General features: G+C 42.6%; 1 protein-coding gene across 1 annotated transcript; it reads right to left on the reverse strand.

The window, feature by feature from the left end:
* Window positions 1-1,023, reverse strand: PtA15_4A804 (uncharacterized protein; the record flags this gene model as incomplete). Its single annotated transcript, XM_053168726.1, has 4 exons — window positions 1-143; window positions 223-285; window positions 343-556; window positions 997-1,023. 4 exons carry the CDS (start codon window positions 1,021-1,023, stop codon window positions 1-3), a joined length of 447 nt encoding a protein of 148 aa, XP_053019906.1.
* Between the last annotated feature and the right edge of the window lie 19,146 nt (window positions 1,024-20,169).

Here is a 20,169-nt window from a genome sequence, read left to right on the forward strand (position 1 = left end):
TTATTGTGAGATGATGATCCGGCTGAAGGGTACAAGATTGGCGGAAGCAGGACCTGCCCCAGATATCCTGATGGTGGTATTTTCAGGGGGGAGTGGCTGATTTGGAGAGGGACTGGAGGGCATGGCAGTACGCGGCTCTGAAGCTGCGTGTTTTTTGTGTGTGTGTGTTAGTTGGATGGCGGTCAGCTGGAGGGCACATTGGAGGGAGAGAGGGGGACGGACTTGAGCAGGGCGCTTGTGGATTTGATGAGCATCCGCAGTACTTGAGCTCAAGCAGATCGTAGGCTGAGGAACAGCAGTCAAAAATATTAATGTAGAGAGAGAGAGAGGATGGGGACCAACCAGAGACAAGAGTGTCAATGGCGTAGACAATCCATGCCCACCAGAGCCAATGGAGGGCAGTTTTGGAGTGCTGGAGGGTGGCCTTCCGGGCCCTCTTGAGTCTGGTGTCCGCGGCAATCTGCTTGAGCAGCAGCAGGGGCTGAGGAGGGCTCTTGTGGGTGGTGGGTAGGAGGCTCTTGTTGTGCTTGATGGACTGCTTGGTGTCGGTGAGGGCCTGACTCAAAGAATGTGATAATTTGTGACAATATTGGAGAAATACCCACCCGAGTATAGATGACGTAGGTTTTGGAAATCCCCAAAAGTGTGACCAATGTCCTTTCCCGGACTGTGTTGGTTGGAATGGATAGATGCATTCCTGAGTAATAGTGAGGAAAGAGAACTTCATAATGTACAAGGCCTGAGACAGGTATTGCAGTCAAGATCTAATACAGTTCCCGATTATTCTTGGTGTTGGAGCTGGGGCTGTTGTTGGCCTTGGAGGAGATTGGGCCTTCAATTGTTTCAGGATCATGTTTTGGATTTTTGATTCCAGTTTGTTTTGGGCATTGATTCTCATTCTGATGCTGATTCTGATGAGTCAGATTACATTGCAAGGGCCCTGGGAACCCGACTTTGATTGACCACCTGGAGCCGACTTCAAATGTGGAGGCGGACTTTGAGGTCAAGCAAGTAAAGCCTCATTGGATTTGTGATCAAATTGATTTCAACAGATCAGCAATCACCAAACATCATCATTTGTCTCATTTATTCCGTGTAAGTCTCAGTTTTGTTTAATCACCGCCTTTGTTGCTTATCTTTTGTCACATTTTGTTCCAGTCAAACTACATTTTTGCAGCAATGTCCGCGAATAAATGTGACCATGTCAATGATAAGGAACCAGGGTTCACGTAAGCTTGCTCATGAATATTTGGGGCATAATTGCTGTCTAGATATGCTGATTTTTTTTTTTTTTTTTTTATCTATCATCAAAGCCCACAGCAAATTTTTAGAAAAAGACGAAAGAAGAAATAAACAAGAAATAAAAGCAAGCAAAAGATGTCCAAGCTGCTAAATCTGTGACAGACAATTTGCACCCAGACACAAAGATCATCCACCGTGGATACAACCCCATCAAGTTATATCCCCTTCCTAAACCAGTTGGTTCCTCCTACAAAGAAATAAAACAAACCCATCCAACAAAAGCCGACTATGAAGCCGCAGAGAAAATAATTCAAGAAAATTTCACAACTCTCAAATATGGTTAGATTTTTCTCATTGAACCAGGGGGTTCAAGGAAGAAATACTTTGGGAACAATCCTAGTCTTAACAGGAAAGATGTAGAAAATGATGATCAAGAATCTCCCAATGATGACTACAACAAGGAATCTAGCAATGACCACAACAAAGAATGTAGCAATGAAGACAACAAAGGATCTAGCAATGAAGGATCTAGTGATGATTGCTGCAAAGAATCTAGTGAATCCAGAAACAAAGAGCCTAGTAATGACAAACATGAAGAAGCTAGCAACATCAGCACCAAAGTTTTTTCTGGTTGTATGCTCTCTATTGGATGGCGCAAGTCACAAACCCCTGGGGAAACCGCAGGAATATTTTGCAACTTTGAAGGAATCATCAAGAACACCATTGCATACCTTGACCATGTAGTAAATGGGAAATCTGCCAGTGAAGCAATTCATTGATTATTTCACTCAATTGCAAATACTGCTGTTGAAGAGGCAAACAAGCAACTTTCCAATTTGAATATGCCAGCTTACTCAGATCCAGACCTGAAACCAAAAGCTGACCAAATAGATTTTGCAAACAATTTATCATTTACGTAAAACAAATTTTCCAACAGACCACACATTGACTCTGACACATCAAAATTTTTGCTTCTCTCAAACATCAACAAGAAAGACGGTTCAATTTGTCTGACTGCTCACCACGATGAAACTTTCACAGGACCATTTTTTGTTTTTCCGGATCACCAAGTTGCAATTGATTTGACAACGCTAAATGGTATATTTTGGATTGTGTTTGATGCGGGAAAGTTCAAGCACTTTACTCACAATTCCCAGCCACCTCATATAACACTAACAGCATCTGGTTTTTCATTAAAAATAACCAAGTCTTGTGTAGATGCATTCAAGCACATCTTTAGTGGCTATTACATAAATAAAACACATGGGGTACAACATATAATATTTCTGACAACACAGACATAATTGACAAAATATCTCAACACGTTTCACATTTGATTTAGTTTCAGGTTATTTTCTTTCTTTATTCAATGAATGCCACTTTTCCTCTTTTTCCTGCAATTTATCCATTCCAAAAACCTTGACGTACATTTTGAAGAAATGGGAGCTCGGAGTCGGAGAGAGGAGAGAAAAGTGGCCTGAGGAAAAAAGCTCAATGCAGGGTTTGAGGAAAAAGGAAGCCCAAAAAGAGGGCTAGTCGTTTGTGGGAGGAAAAAGGCTCCGCACTACAAGAGACTCAGTGGTCTCAGGGAAAGGCGCAGAGGACTTATGATTCTTTATTCTATCTATGCTAGTGATATATAACCTATTACAACTAGGGGCAAGGTTGTGGGACAGAAGATGAAATGCATATGCATCTAGAGGGAAAGGAAAGAGTGTGACAGATGGAGTAGCAGAGAAAGAAGAGAAAAAGCTGTGAAATTCAAACACATTTGCTTCTCAGAGTTGATCTATATCACGTGTTTTGGAAGACACATGCTTGACCTTGGGTATTGGGTCCTCTGCTTGACCTGTGTTTCCAGGGGGGCATAACCCAGTGCGTCAGGGTGACTACAGACATTGAGCCGCTTGACTGCAGTACATCAACTGTGGGCCGCTATGCTACATTTATTCAGTAGTTCAGCGCAGCGTAACAGATCTGAACTACAAATGTTGGTTTTCTGTTAGCAGGCATTTTACATTTTGAAACTGTGAGAAATTGATTCCCTAAATTTTAGTAAATTTTACTGGTGTGTGCCAAAGCACACTCTGTAATACAAGTGTGCCAAAGCACAATCCATAATAAGAGTTTCCAAATCACACTCCATAATAGGAGTGTCCAAAAGCACACTACGTAACAGGAGTGTGGCTGCAGTGTGCTCCAAAACTCTCTGGGCATGTACAGTAGTCACACATACAAGCATACATAACATGCTTAAATATAGCTGAGTTTTAGACAACTCTGCCAAAAGTGAGATTTAGTAATGACTCCTGAAAGATTGACAACCCCATGCCTGCAAGTAATCACCACAAATAATAACCAGATCTTGTTCAGCGGCGCATATATGAGCCAACTAGTCAGCCTACCAGATACTGCCTTCCTAATGTATGGCTTGAAGGCATTGATGATTCACACAACCAACAAGCAAGAAAAAATGATTTGAAGACACCAATGCAGAGAATGGTGGAGGAAATGACCCCATAGCAGCCCTCCCTCCTCCTCCATCTGGTTCAGAAAAAGTTCATCAAACCCTTGAATACGCCAAAGACACCCTCAGCCAACCAATTTTTTACTCCCTGACCAATGACAGGCCTAAGAGTTAGTTAAATTCTTAAATTCTTAGGCACTGTCATTGGATGAGGAGTAAAAAATTGGTTGGCTGAGGTTGTCTTTGACAATTCAAGGGTTTAGTGAACTTTCTCTGAACAGATGGAGGAGTAAGGGCTGCCATGGTATTATTTCCTTCACCATTCTTTGCATTGGTGTCTTCAACCCGTTGTTTCTTGCTTTTTGATTGTGCACAATCATCAATGCCTTCAAGCTGCACATTGGGAAGGCGGTATTGGGCAGGCTGACTAGATGGCTTGTATATGCGCTGTTGACCAAGATCTGGTTGTTGTTTGTGGTGATTGGTTGCAGGCATGGGGCGGTTGATTTGTGCTGGAGCAACTTGAATCGTGGGTCTGGTTTCTTGTTTGTTGGTCTGCCGGAAATACTCCTCAAGGGAGGCTAGGAGTCCCTCCCTATCAACGAATTGTTGGAATCTTGGATATGTGTTTTGGGGGACTGAAGGTTGGGCAGAAATGTCAGCCCAAAAGGAGAGGCTATTTGCTTCTTGGGACTGGCCACCGGGTTGGTTGGCTGGGAAATTGGGTTGTTGGGCCGGGAACAGGGGTTGTTTGGCCAAATAGCTGGGTTGTTCCGCCAGGTGACTGGTCACCGGAACAACCCAGCTTCTTGGCCCAACAACCCATGTTCCCGGCCCAACAGCCCCTGTTCCTGGCCCAACAACCCCTGTTCCCGGCCCAACAACCCCTGTTCCCGGCCGAAGAACCCAGTGGCCGGTCCCAAGAAGCAAGTGGTCTCTCCTTTTTGACCAACATTTCTGCACAGCTTTCAGTCCCCCAAAGCAGTTATCCAAGATTCCAACAATTTGTTGATAGGGACTCCTAGCCTCCCTTGAGGAGTATTTCCGGCAGACCAACAAACAAGAAACCAGACCCACAATTCAAGTTGCTCCAGCACCAATCAACCGCCCCATGCCTGCAACCAATCACCACAAACGACAACCAGATCTTGGTCAACAGCGCATGTACAAGCCATCTAGTGTGTGACTACTGTACATGCCCAGAGAGTATGTGTTTCATCTGGAGTTGTGTGATGTACACACTGATTATAGGTTGTGTTTTGCACTCCCATGTAGTATGGCAGGAGTGAAAATTCCCCCTGGCTGGGGGCAAAGTTGGTCCACCCTGCTCAATTAGAACTCATGTTACACAACGGCACTTACATATGTAAATCACACACCTCACCACTCACCACACCTACACCTCACACCTCACCAACTTTGACATTACACACCTCACCGCACAACACAAACACACAACTCACTTCACTACACTCAACACAACACAACTCAACTCAACTCAACTCAACTGAACTCAACTCAACACAACTCAACTCAACTCAACTCAACACAACTCAACTCAACACAACTCAACTCAACTCAACACAACTCAACTCAACACAACTCAACTCAACTCAACTCAACTCAACTCAACTCAACTCAACTCAACTCAACTCAACTCAACTCAACTCAACTCAACTCAACTCAACTCAACTCAACTCAACTCAACTCAACTCAACTCAACTCAACTCAACTCAACTCAACTCAACTCAACTCAACTCAACTCAACACAACACAACTCAACACAACACAACTCAACACAACACAACTCAACTCAACACAACACAACACAACACAACACAACTCAACACAACTCAACTCAACTCAACACAACACAACACAACACAACACAACACAACACAACAACTACACACCTCAACTTCACACCTCACCAGCTTTGTCACAACACAACACACCTCTCACTACACACCTCACCAAACAATACAACATACCTCACACAACACACTTCAACTTCACACCTCACCTCACAACACAACACACCTCAACTTTTCAACTTTACACCTCATATACACAACACAACACAGAAAAACAACACAACTCCCACTACACACCTCACCAAATTCAACACTATCCATCTCAACTTCACACCTCACCAACTTTAACACTACACCCATCTCAACTTGACACCTCACCAACTTTAACCCCACACATCTCAACTTTGCACCTCACCAACTTTTATATTACACACACCTCATCAAACTTTGACACTACAACCAATCTGCAACTAAACAACTAATAAAACCAACTTGGACAAAAGATATGTCAAAAAATACATCTGCCAGGACTTGAACCCGGGTCCTAAGCAAATCCATTTTGGGAAGGTCAGATGATAACCCCTCCACTACAAATGTGATGTGAAAACCAGACTTGAAGAAAAGCATCAAAATAAAAGGCAAAGAAACCTAGGGCACCAGAATATTTGTGTCAGCCTTAGAGTCATCACAGCTGACCTAAAAGCTGCCTGTTCTACCTTTGTTACATATAAATTACTTTATATCTTTTTCATCTTAAGAGATATCCCTGTTTTGACTTCATATTCTGTTTCCTCATGCAATTTTAACCCTAGTTACAACTTACCAATTCATTGTAACTATACTCCTTCCCTGAGTTACTGAGTTGTAGCGCCCTTGCGCAGTTGTGACGTGTCAGCGCTACTAGGCGCGCCAAACCACATGTACATATGTAAATTACATAAGCAAACTGTGAAAATTTTCGTAGTCAGGATCCCCCTTGCCTGAGGCGGATCCACAGACTTCAGCACACCAGAACCACCACCCAGATAACTCCAGGATCACCACCAAAGAGCCTACTATACTCCCAGTATACCTACCGTCACAGGCGCCTAGGATATTGACAGTAAGTAACCTCTTTCACTGAACCTTGTTTATCTCAGAGGTACAACTCTGTGTCTTGCTGGATCTGCCTTTTCTTCTTGCTTTGCTTTCTCCTTGATCACAGGGCTGTCCCTCCATATCTATAGGCCTTTGCCTCCATCTTGATCACAGGTCTGTCCCTTCTTATCATCAGGCCTTTGCCTCAAAATCTAGGTTCAGGGCTGTCCCTCAGGTTTCCCATTAAGAACCTTGACTGTCCAGAGAGAAGTCTAAAAAACTGTGGCTGGATTAAGACTTATCTAATCCAGATACCCTCCTGAGAGGAAGCTGTAGCACTTCTTGCACAGATTAGCAGCACTCTTCTGAAGAGTAGCATTGCCAGTGGACGTGCATTCCCACTAGAATAACCTAGTACTTCTCTTCCTTCTTATCCTGCTTGGTTTCTCTCTCTCTTTCTCTTTTTCTATTATAGTTGTAATTTCTTTATCCCAAGAAATCCAACTATTGCCCCCCCATTTCTTGTGTCCTGCTGTCACTATAGAGACTCAGGCTCACAATTGGGGGCCTCATCGGGAAATATACTCACCTTTTCATAATTCTAGACTGCTATAAAGCCAAAAGACTGATCCTCCTGACTAAATCAAACAAAAAAAACTCTAAAAATTCGAAAAATAACCTTAAAAAATTTTTCTACATATCTTACTAACGCTGAAATTCTTCTAAAATCATCCAAAATTGCTTTTACATTGATAAATTTCCTAACTGAACCCTTGAAAAAAAATTTTTACGTCCTGTGTACTCGTGAAAGTGCAGAACTGCGACTCCTCCGCGCCGCTATTTATCCCTTCGTCGGACTTATCCTCCCCAGAACCCTCTATATCTTCGGATCAAGAAGAGATAGAGAAAAACGGAGTACGCTCAAAAGATTCTCCTGCTTCTTAACTATAATTGCCGCAATTGACCGTAAAAAAATTCGTAACGGCGCAGACTAGCGCAGAAGACGAAAATTGCGACGACAACCGCGTAACTGATCCGAAAGAAGGAAACTGGATCAATAGTTCCTCTTGGACCCCTATTGCTACTACTAAATACCCAAAAGTCCGTCGCCGCAAGGTCACCGCCGCTGTTAATATCTCTGATTGGACCTCAAAATCCGCCGCGAAACCCAGTGCAAAGGAAACTAAGAAAAAAACCTCTACTACGACGCGTAAAAGTAAAAGGTTATCTTCTAAACCTAAGTCCCAAGGTATTTTAACCTTGAATTAATTCTTAAAAACTTTCTCTTTCCGCTTAAATTAACCTCTCTTACTCCTTATCACGATGCCTCCTCACCTTAGAAATGGCCGAGACCTCTCCGAAGAGCTCCGCCACCGGTACCGCCTTAGCCCAGCCGCCGAAGAACGGCTTTGAAGGGCTAGAAGCAGCCTTGCCACCTCTACAGGAGGATTTCCTCAAGCTCCCGGAAGAGGAGCCGCTCCCCCCAGATACCGGGATCCCTCCGGCTCTATACCAGCCGAGAGAAACGTCCATAGCTCTAGCGTCGAGCAGATCCACGCCGGTTCCACGGCCTGTCGACAGGGAACAAATAGATTTGACGGTGAACCCTCCTCAGACGAGTCAGCCGCCCTCCCAGCCTATCAACCCAGAGGGCATGAGACCCACGGCGCCGTCCAATCTAGCCCTCCTTCCGTACACTCAGAGCCCTCGACGGGAAGCGTCCTCAGGACCCATGGACCTTATCCCGGAAGAGGAGGAGTTATCCAGCCTCATCAGTATGTTCAACGAACAATTCGACCTTTTTGTCCGCGCCAGGGAAGCGCAGAACATATTAACTATGAGGCGTCTCCTCTCCCAAGCCTCAATGACCCAAGAAATGATCATAGATCTGGTTGGGAGGAACGACGGGATACGCCTGTGTCAGGATTGGATCCCCAGAGAGGAACTCAACAATCTAGAAATATCTCTGACGCGCCAGAACAACGGCAACGGGCCGCCGAACTCGACCGCGCTACAAATCCGAGCTCCTTCGCAGCTAGCAATGATACCGCACGCCAGCCAACAGCCTTTACTAGTCACGCCGACTCCAGAGCCTATGTGTTTTCAGCACCGAGCCTTGGCGCAGGAGTTCCAGGCTCCTATCCTTCCCAATCTTCCAGAATCCCGTCCACAGACGCAGCCTCAAATGCGCCCAGAGAATCAGAACTACCAAGGAACTCCCTTGCCGCCGCCACAACCGCCGCAGACGCTCCAAGCGAGGCAGCCACCAGCTTCTATACCGCGAGAGGGGGTTCAATTATTCCGCCCCAGCCCGCATCTGCAAACTGGCGGCTACAATCCACCCCATTATCCGCAAATGCCGCAAGAATTCGCAGGCCACAACCCCCCTCCTCCTCAAAACAACTGGAGAGGATCAGGGAGGAACTGGAGACGCCCTCAGGACGACACTCAGAAAGTTCTAGAAATAGGAGAATACTTGATGAGAGCCACACGAGGAGTGAGGAGAGGCTATGGACGAGGGAGAGCCAGAGGGAGAGGCCCTTATTAGATGAATCTTTACCTAAAAGTTCCTTAAGTAGTGATTCACCACTAGGCCTCAGTTTAGATATTGATAATCTCTCTGATCCTTCAAATAGAGAATTTTTTCTCAATAATCTTAACTCTGAAATGTCTAGAAATGGCCCCTTGTTTCTAGAAGAAAAATTACAAGTATTGTTCTCCAAATTTCTCTCTGAATTATCTGGTACTGTTGAAACCATTCCTGGTACTCTTCTTGAATCTTGTGTCAGCAATTTTAAAGATGTCCTGAATCATTCCATTCTTGATCTATTTAAAAATGAATTCATTCCCCTTTTGCTTGATCAAATCCTGAACAACATAGGAGAAAGTGCCAGAGAGAAATCCACAGTGAATAACAATGTGTTAGAACAACTGAAGAAACACATAGATGATAAGTTTGAGACAGTTCAAGATTTGATTCTGGTAAATGAATCACAATGTCATTCTAACATGGATACAATTGGCCAAAATCTGAAAGATTTTGAAGAGAAAGTGAGCAACAATCTTACTTCCATTGATAATCAGATCAATGACCTTCATGCCAATGAGCACAACAGGTTTGAACAATCTAAGAGAAGATTCAGTGACATATCTTCTGTAGTAAACACCGTGAGCTCAAAGCTGGATTCCGTGTTAATACCAGATGACAGAGACCAACCCCCTCATCTCTTGTACAATAATCCCTTCCAGAATGTCCACCATGAGCAACAACAGGAACACAGACCAACTCCTCCTGTTCCTACTCCTGAACCACAGAGACCACCAAGAGATCACTTTCCTAAGCCTGCTAGCAATACTCCTGATACTAAGACCCAAGAGGAATTCCCCTACATTGATCATGGAGCTATAGACTTTGAAATGAGGAAAGAACTGTGGAAAGGTATCCCCAAAAATGGAGACTGGGAGAAATTCTCTGGAGAATTGCCTTACAATCATGAACTTTGGATTAAAAATACTGATATCCTGGTTAGAGACTACTTGATGCTGGATAACATGATAATCAGTAGATTAACAATCTTGTTAACTGACACTGCAAGGAATTGGTACCTAGGCATCAGAGATGAGTATGGAAACAAATCTTGGGCTTGGTGGAAGAATGCCATCAGAAATAAGTTTGGCACTGAGAACTGGAAATGGAAAATGCAACAAGAGTTTGAGAATGATCACTTTGCCTATGATGGGAGGAAAATCCATAAATGGTTTGGTAATCAGAGAGAAAGACTGAAAGCTTATCAACCTGAACTCAGTCAGTACCTTATTTGTGAGAAGATCTTAAAGCAGTGCCCTCCAAACCTTGAGCATGCTATTAAAAGCAGATACAAAAGAGATGCCACTGAAATGAGTTTTGAGGATATGGTTATAATTGCTGAAGAGGTCATAGACAGAGTCATGAAAAAGAACAAGCCTGTGACAAATAATTATAACACTCCAAACAGATCCCAATGGAGAAGCAATCCTGCCCCTGAGAAAACTGATAAGCCAACTGACTCCTCTGCCAAAAAGAATCCTGTCTCTGCCCCTGAGAAAGACAAACTTATATGCCATTTCTGTAAACAAACTGGTCACTTCTCCAGGGAATGCCCTAAGAAGAAGAACAGAATCAATAATGTAGGAATGGATGATGATGATGATCCCAAGAGTGACAATGGAGAAGACCAAGGTGAACCACACAAGTCTGAATCAGAACTAGATGAAGAAGAAGAGAATCATAGAACCAATCACATGATTCTTGCCATGGACAATGGAAATGGTGCCAATTATGATCCCTTAGTTGATTTTGACTTTGGAACACATGCTGTAGAGTGTGAGATAAACCAAGACTTCTCCATTGCTGAAATTCAAGCTGAAACTCATCAACCTCAGACCTGGGACAAATCCTGCCAGTCTTCCCACATAGAAGATGCTAGACTAATGAAATGCAAGCCTGATAGAGGAAAAGCTCATCTTACTGGAAAAGCAAATCTTACTACTGTCCTCATTGAATCCAGAGAACAATCATGTCTTCTTGATAGTGGAGCTTCTTGCTCAATCATCAGCAACAAATTGCTAGATTCTATATTACCAGAATGGGAAAACAAGCTCATGCCAATTAACCATGCTAAATTCCACAGCTGTAGTGACCAATTACAGCCAATGGGCATAATAGAAATGGCTTTGATTTTTCCTCACACTAAAGGTTCTATTAGAATTCTAACAGAATTTGTAGTCATGAAAAATGCAAGAATTAACTATCTTATCCTTGGAAATGATTACATGTCTCTTTATGGCTTTGACATCACAAACAGCAAAGAGAGATTCTTTACCATTGGAAATGAGAACAAGAGGAAGAAATTCAGCTTTAAGTCTCATCATCTGGAGAAAATGAGCTCTTCTAATGAAATTTCTGCTGTAAAGAAGTCCCATCCTCAACTGCAGAAATTTATTACAGAAGAACTCTGTGAAGCCAAATTCAGTGATAAGTTGACTATTGAGCAAAAGGAGAAACTGTTTGAGGTCCTCTACAATAACAACCTTGCCTTCTCCAACACCAATCAGCCCCTTGGTGCCATTAAGGGTCATGAAGTTCATATCAAGTTGACAACTGAGAGACCTTACCCTCCTCTCCTCAGAAGACCTCCTTATCCTGCCAGCCCCAAAAGCAGAGAAGCTCTTGAGCAACACATTGAAGAGCTAGTAAAACTGAACGTTCTAAGGAAAGTTGGTCATAATGAAGTAGTTGAGATCACTACTCCTGTGATCATTGCCTGGCACAATGGAAAGTCCAGAATGGTAGGAGACTTCAGAGCTTTGAATTCCTACACTGCTTCAGACAGGTATCCCATTCCTAAGATCAGTGAGACTCTGAACAATCTGGCTAAAGCTAAGTACCTGACTAGCATGGATGTACTCAAAGGTTTTCACCAGAATGTCATTGCAGAAGATTCCAGACATCTACTCAGGATTATTATGCACAAAGGAATCTATGAGTACCTGAGAATGCCCTTGGGGATCAAGAATGCCCCCTCTCATTTCCAGAGAATGATGGACATTGAATTCAGAAAGGAAATTGATGAGAAGTGGGTCATTATCTACATTGATGATATCATCATTATGTCCAACACTTGGGAGGAACACCTCAATAGGATAGACAGGATCCTGAAAGTTGTTATTAACATGAACATGAAAATCTCCTTGAAGAAGTGTAACTTTGGATTTGATCAGATCAAAGCTCTAGGTCATCTTGTGTCTGGTATTGCCATAGGAATAGACCAGAATAAAGTAGCTGCTGTTCTCCAAAAGCCTGTGCCTAGTAATAGGAAAGAAATGCAATCATTTCTTGGTTTTGCTGGCTACTACAGACAACACATTGAGAAGTTTGCAGAGATAGCAAAACCTCTGACTGAACTGACAAGGATTGATGTCATATATGAGATGACTCATCATAGAATAGTAGCCTACAACTTGTTAAAAGAGAAACTGACCACAGCTCCATTGCTACTGTTTCCTGACTGGGCCCATCCCTTCACACTATATGTAGATGCTAGCATGACTGGTCTAGGTGCTGCTTTACATCAAGTCCAAGTCATTGATGGAGTGAGAAAAGAAGGACCCATTGTTTTCATATCCAGACAACTGAAGGACAGTGAAACAAGATATGGTGCTAGTCAACTTGAATGCTTATGTCTGGTCTGGGCCCTGGAAAAACTCCATTACTACTTAGATGGCAGTGTCTTTCATGTTGTAACAGACTGCACAGCTTTGAGATCACTGCTGAACATGAAGACTCCCAATAGAAATATGCTCAGGTGGCAGATTGCTATTCAGGAATACAGAGGCAATATGACCATAATCCACAGAGATGGGAATATTCACAAGAATGCTGATGGACTGAGCAGATGGGCTTTGCCAAATGATCCTAGTAACCCTGCTTATGACCCAGAAGACAAGGATGATGATAGATTCCCCATCATGGGCATACATGTTTCCACTTTCAAGAATGAGTTCTTTGACTCAGTGAGAGAAGGCTACAAGCAAGACAAGAACACTACCATATTATCTGAACTTTTGTTGAAAGATGCTAAAGATGCCCAGCTGAAAAATTCCTTACAAGATCCTTGGAGAAAGCTATATGATGAAGGAAGGTTCTCTATATTTGATGGCCTCATCTACTTCAGAGAGAAACACAACTCTGTCCTAGTCCTAGCTGACAAAGAAAGTATCAACACCATCTTGCATGAATGCCATGACAGTGTCTACTCAGGTCATTTTTCTGAAGACAGGAGTTTAGAAAAAGTAGCTGATACTGCTTGGTGGGCTAACTGGAAACAAGACACTGGTGAATACTGCTCTTCCTGTGATAGATGCCAGAAAGCAAATAAAGCCACAGGCAAAAGATTTGGACTGCTCATGAAAATTGAAGAACCTTCAAAACCATGGGATGTTATTAACATGGATTGGGTAACTTCTTTGTCCCCTGGAGGAGCAGCTAGTTTCAATGCTTGTCTGGTAATAGTGGACAGATACTCTAAGACCCCTATATTTGTACCCTGCTTCAAGGATGACTCTGCGATGGACACTGCCATACTGTTTTGGAACAGAGTAATGCCTAGGACTGGCATCCCCAGAATCATCATCTCTGATAGAGACCCTAAGTTCACATCTGAATTCTGGACTGGTTTACATAGTATGCTGGGAACAAAACTCTCCTTCTCCACTGCTTACCACCCTCAGACTGATGGATTAGCTGAGAGGATGATTCAAACACTTGAAGATATGATCAGGAGGTTTTGTGCATATGGTCTAGAATTCAAAGACAATGATGGTTACACTCATGATTGGGTTTCACTTCTACCAATCCTTGAGTTAGCTTACTGCACCAGCATACATTCAACCACTGGAAAACCTCCTGCCATCCTGGAAAAAGGCTGGATCCCAAACCTTCCCAGAAATTTCTTGAAGCAAGACTCTGTAGACATTCATCCTACTGCTCTTGCTTATGGAAAGATCTTTGAGAAAGCCAGAAAACATGCTGAGCAATGCATAACAGAAGCTACATCCTACAACAAAGAAAGATGGGACAAGAGTCACAAAGAACCATCTTTTAAAGTTGGTGATAAAGTCCTAATATCCACAGCAAACTTCAACAACCTGTCTGGCCCTAAGAAGATGAGAGACTCCTTCACTGGACCATTCCTTGTGAAAGCTTTACATGGGAAGAATGCTGTAGAAGTGATACTGACTGAAGAGTTTAGCAGGAAACATCCCACATTTCCTGTCAGCTCGGTGAAACCATACAAGGACCCCAATCCAGACAAGTTCCCTTTGAGACAAAAAGTCAAAGTTGTCATTCCCCCTATGGATAAAACCCCTCAGAGTAAAGTCATACAAAAGATTCTCAGAGACAAGAGATTGAGAGTGGAAAACAGAGATGTTATGATGTACTTAGCTAGATACAAAGCTATGAGTGCTGATCATGATGAATGGCTCCTTGAGAAAGACATCCCAGACTCTGCTATCCTTCTCAGGAAATTCAGAAGTGACAAGAGGTCTAACCCTGTGGTTTAATTTCTTACAGAAATCCAACCCTTTTGGTGGTAGGGAATGTCAGCCTTAGAGTCATCACAGCTGACCTAAAAGCTGCCTGTTCTACCTTTGTTACATATAAATTACTTTATATCTTTTTCATCTTAAGAGATATCCCTGTTTTGACTTCATATTCTGTTCCCTCATGCAATTTTAACCCTAGTTACAACTTACCAATTCATTGTAACTATACTCCTTCCCTGAGTTACTGAGTTGTAGCGCCCTTGCGCAGTTGTGACGTGTCAGCGCTACTAGGCGCGCCAAACCACATGTACATATGTAAATTACATAAGCAAACTGTGAAAATTTTCGTAGTCAGGATCCCCCTTGCCTGAGGCGGATCCACAGACTTCAGCACACCAGAACCACCACCCAGATAACTCCAGGATCACCACCAAAGAGCCTACTATACTCCCAGTATACCTACCGTGACAGGCGCCTAGGATATTGACAGTAAGTAACCTCTTTCACTGAACCTTGTTTATCTCAGAGGTACAACTCTGTGTCTTGCTGGATCTGCCTTTTCTTCTTGCTTTGCTTTCTCCTTGATCACAGGGCTGTCCCTCCATATCTATAGGCCTTTGCCTCCATCTTGATCACAGGGCTGTCCCTTCTTATCATCAGGCCTTTGCCTCAAAATCTAGGTTCAGGGCTGTCCCTCAGGTTTCCCATTAAGAACCTTGACTGTCCAGAGAGAAGTCTAAAAAACTGTGGCTGGATTAAGACTTATCTAATCCAGATACCCTCCTGAGAGGAAGCTGTAGCACTTCTTGCACAGATTAGCAGCACTCTTCTGAAGAGTAGCATTGTCAGTGGACGTGCATTCCCACTAGAATAACCTAGTACTTCTCTTCCTTCTTATCCTGCTTGGTTTCTCTCTCTCTTTCTCTTTTTCTATTATAGTTGTAATTTCTTTATCCCAAGAAATCCAACTATTGCCCCCCCATTTCTTGTGTCCTGCTGTCACTATAGAGACTCAGGCTCACAATTTGTAAATAAACTGAAATTCTTGCTGCATATTGTAGAGATGATCCTGGAGACCAGGGGAGAAGTGTTGTTGATCACTCATGACATGGTCAACATGTGGCAAATAAACGCCTATAACAGCAACACCAAGGCAAAAAACGTTCATACTCTGTTAGCCGACTTGGCATCACATTTTAATCCAACCCCAAGAGCATACTCCCAAATCAACCCATCTCTACGTGAATTCAGTGCCTCTTGACAGAGGGAAGGAGATAGTCCAGAATGGCAACTACCACCATTGGATCATACAGGTCTCCATACTGCTCTCCTCTCATTTCAACAGACTTACCAAAGCCTGTCTCAAACAAATCCAAGCAAAACAGAAGGCAATGCATGTTTGTTGTCACCAGGGGAAATTTCAGGGCACTCGTCATCCAGTGAAAACAACTCACTGGGTATTCAGATGAAGGTATCTCAAGATTTCCAAGCGCTGGAAACTCAAATTGTCAGCCTTAGAGTCATCACAGCTGACCTAAAAGCTGCCTGTTCTACCTTTGTTACATATAAATTACTTTATATCTTTTTCATCTTAAGAGATAACCTTGTTTTGACTTCAGATTCTGTTTCCTCATGCAATTTTGACCCTAGTTACAACTTATCAATTCATTGTAACTATACTCCTTCCCTGAGTTACTGAGTTGTGGCGCGCTTGCGCAGTTGTGACGTGTCAGCACTACCTGGCGCGCCAAACCACATGTACATATGTAAATTACATAAGCAAACTGTGAAACTTTTCGTAGTCAGAATCCCCCTTGCCTGAGGCGGATCCACAGACTTCAGCACACCAGAACCACCACCCAGATAACCCCAGGATCACCACCAAAGAGCCTACTCTACTCCCAGTATACCTACCGTCACAGGCGCCTAGGATATTGACAGTAAGTAACCTCTTTCACTGAACCTTGATTATCTCAGAGGTACAACTCTGTGTCTTGTTTGATCTGCCTTTTCTTCTTGCTTTGCCTCCTCCTTGATCACAGGGCTGTCCCTCCAATTCTACAGGCCTTTGCCTCTATCTTGATCACAGGGCTGTCCCTTCAATTCTACAGGCCTTTGCCTCTATCTTGATCACAGGGCTGTCCCTTATAATCACTTGGCCTTTGCCTCAAAATCTAGGTTGCAGGGCTGTCCCTCAGGTTTCCCATTAAGAACCTTGACTGTCCAGAGAGAAGTCTAAAAAACTGTGGCTGGATTAAACTTATCTAATCCAGATACCCTCCTGAGAGGAAGCTGTAGCACTTCTTGCACAGATTAGCAGCACTCTTCTGAAGAGTAGCATTGCCAGTGGACGTGCATTCCCACTAGAATAACCTAGTACTTCTCTTCTATCTTATCCTGCTTGGTTTCTTTCTCTCTCTTTCTCTTTTTCTCTTACAGTTGTATTTTCTTTATCCCAAGAAATCAAACTGTTGTCCCCCATTTCTTGTGTCCTGCTGTCACTATAGAGACTCAGGCTCACACAAATTCTACTCAATTTCACCAAGTGAGAAAAAGAGTTTACTCTATTTTTCACTGGAGTAGATAATCAATTTTCTCATAATTTATTTTAAAAATCACTTGAATTTCTTCCAGAAAACATTTATTGGCTCACTTGAAATTCACTTTCTAATAATTTATGCTAATATTACAATAACAGAAAAAGGTAAGAATCAGCAGGCAATATTGTAATCAGCATGGTCTTGCTATCAATATCATCAAGATTCCATTAATATATTCATCCTTCATCAATACAATTAAAGATGGGCATTGGAACCCGGGTAACCATGGCGGGTACGGGTACCGGGTGGACTTTTTGCCAAAACCAGATACCTGGACCCGTATACCCGTTTGGCGGGTTCTTTCCCTTGGGAAACAAGTCCCAGTACATCTCAGCAATATGAGTTTTACCAAATCCTGTACCAGCAAGAACAAAGGTTTTTTTACGCTTCACCAAGTCCATCACTCACACTGCAGGGATTTGAATGTCTTTTGACTCATTGCCATACCTCTCCCTAGCACAATTTTGTATTAAGTTGTACAAGCAACACTGCAACAAATGCAATACATGTATTTTATATGAAATTAAGGTGTTCAAAGTTGAAATCATAAAATTTTCATTGCATAAAATCATAAAATCATAAAACTTTTGAGTAATAATTTTTTGGACTTACTTCACGCACTGCAAGAAACTCTTTGCGCACTGTGGGGGTTGTCGTCTCGACGTCCCGCCCCCAGTGCGCGCTTTCGCCACGGCTCTTCGCGCACTGTGCATTCCCCCCAAAAAACGGCTTGCATTTCTTGTGATATTTTGTGATGAATCAATGGAATGACTTTTCATAATCCCCCTAAAAAATAATCAAGTCATTTAGGGGTCTCCTTGAGCCTAGAGAAAATTGACATGAAAAAATCATATTTTAACGCGGCAGGGACCTGTAATACCGCTTCCTGTGCCCCAGTAGCCCCAAAAATTTCACAGTATCATGGTACATGTGCAAATTCATGACCTGATAATTTTCAGAATTCTCACCAGCTTTCCTTTAGCCCAAATAGGTATTGCGTTTATTATTTTGCGTATATGTATAACTTTTTTGTTACACACAACAAAGCTACAAAATTTTGAGAGCACAGAAAAATATGCTTCAAATTAATTCCCTGAAATTCCTAGCAATAGTGTGTCATTATAAAATGAGATATAAGGGGCGCGCAGCAGGCTTAGTAGGAAAATTATTGCTAACTGTATAGCTTTTTTGTTACACACCCAAACAGTCCCAAAATTTCAGAAATATTTTCATTGTGGATATTCTCCGCGCCATAAATTTCTTGGCAATAGTGTGTCATGATAACATGAGATATAAGGGGTGCGTGGCGGGCTTAGTAGGAAAATGGCGGCTACATGTGTAGATTTTTTGTTACATGCTGAAACAGTCTGAAATTTTCAGGAATGTTTCAATTCTGCATATTCTCTGCGCCATAAAGCTCTTAGCAATAGTGTGTCATTAAAACATGAGATAAGTTAGCAGTCATTTTCCAACTAAGCCCGCCGCACTACATCTCATGTTGTCATGACACACTATTGCCAAGAAATTTATAGCGCGGAGAATATCCACAATGAAAACATTTTTGAAATTTTGGGACTGTTTGGGTGTGTAACAAAAAAGCTATACAGTTAGCAGTAATTTTCCTACTAAGCCTGCCGCGCACCCCTTATATCTCTGGGAAAAATTCTGAAAATTATCAGTTCATGAATTTGCACATGTACTATGATACTGTGAAATTTTTGGGGATACTGGGGCACAGGAAGCGATATTACAGGTCCCTGCTGCGTTAAAATATGATTTTTTCATGTCAATTTTCTCTAGGCTCAAGGAGACCCCTAAATGACTTGATTATTTTTTAGGGGGATCATAAAAAGCCATTCTATTGATTCATCAAAAAATATCTCAAGAAATGCAAGCCGTTTTTTCGGCGGAAAATGCAGTGCGCGAAGAGCTGTGGCAGAAGCGCGCACTGGGGGCTGGACGTTGAGATGACGACCCCCACAGTGCGCAAAGAGTTTTCCGCAGTGCGCGAAGTAAGTCCGTAATTTTTTATGTACCATTTTCAAACTATTGCTCTGTTTTGAGTGTTTGGGTGGTACATATTTTTTCTGCTTGAAGTTTTATGATTTTATGGTGTTATGAGTTCATGAAAGTCAACTTTGAACACCTTAATTGTATTGTATTTTTTTGTGAACACAAAATGTCTTGACATATTTGTATTGCATTGACTACCCAATACAATACAATACAATCAAAAAAAAAGTATTGACCAAGCCAATCCACAAAATATGACATATGATGGGGGCAATACATTATGCAAAAAATACAGTGTATTGTATTGGATAAAAAATGCAATACAAATCCAAGTTTATTAAAGACACAGATTTACCAGAATTTTCAAAAAAAAATTCAAGTGTTTTGCCTCTTATTTTCCAAAATAAAAATAAAAGGGTATGCTCAAATGCCAGAACAACTGTCATAGTCTACAATTTAATTATTTCAACAAAAATAAATATTTCATAATCGTAATAGCCTTCCAACATCAGCAGAAGTGCTGTGCCACAGGCTCAGCCCCCAGCCCGCGTCAAGCGCACGGGTCAAAAGGACTGGACATGAAGGCCCCCGGCCCGCAGCAAAGCTTGCAAACCAGTGGGGGGCCAACTCTTCGCCCCTCAAACTGCGCACATGCAACAGCGGAAGGGTTGAGGGAGAAGGATAGCCTCAAATTCAGCATCACCAAACTCCCTGGGGAACAACCGACGAGCGGCCGCTTCTATTTATCTATCCGACACCCAAATCGCCTAATCGCCCGCTGAACCCTTCCTCCTTCATACTGTACCCGAAACAACCACATCCAACCTGAAACTGCCGCCATGACATCCCCAACCTAACCCGGTAACCACGC

This window comes from Puccinia triticina, chromosome 4A (assembly GCF_026914185.1).
Source record: "Puccinia triticina chromosome 4A, complete sequence".
NCBI lineage: Eukaryota > Fungi > Basidiomycota > Pucciniomycetes > Pucciniales > Pucciniaceae > Puccinia > Puccinia triticina.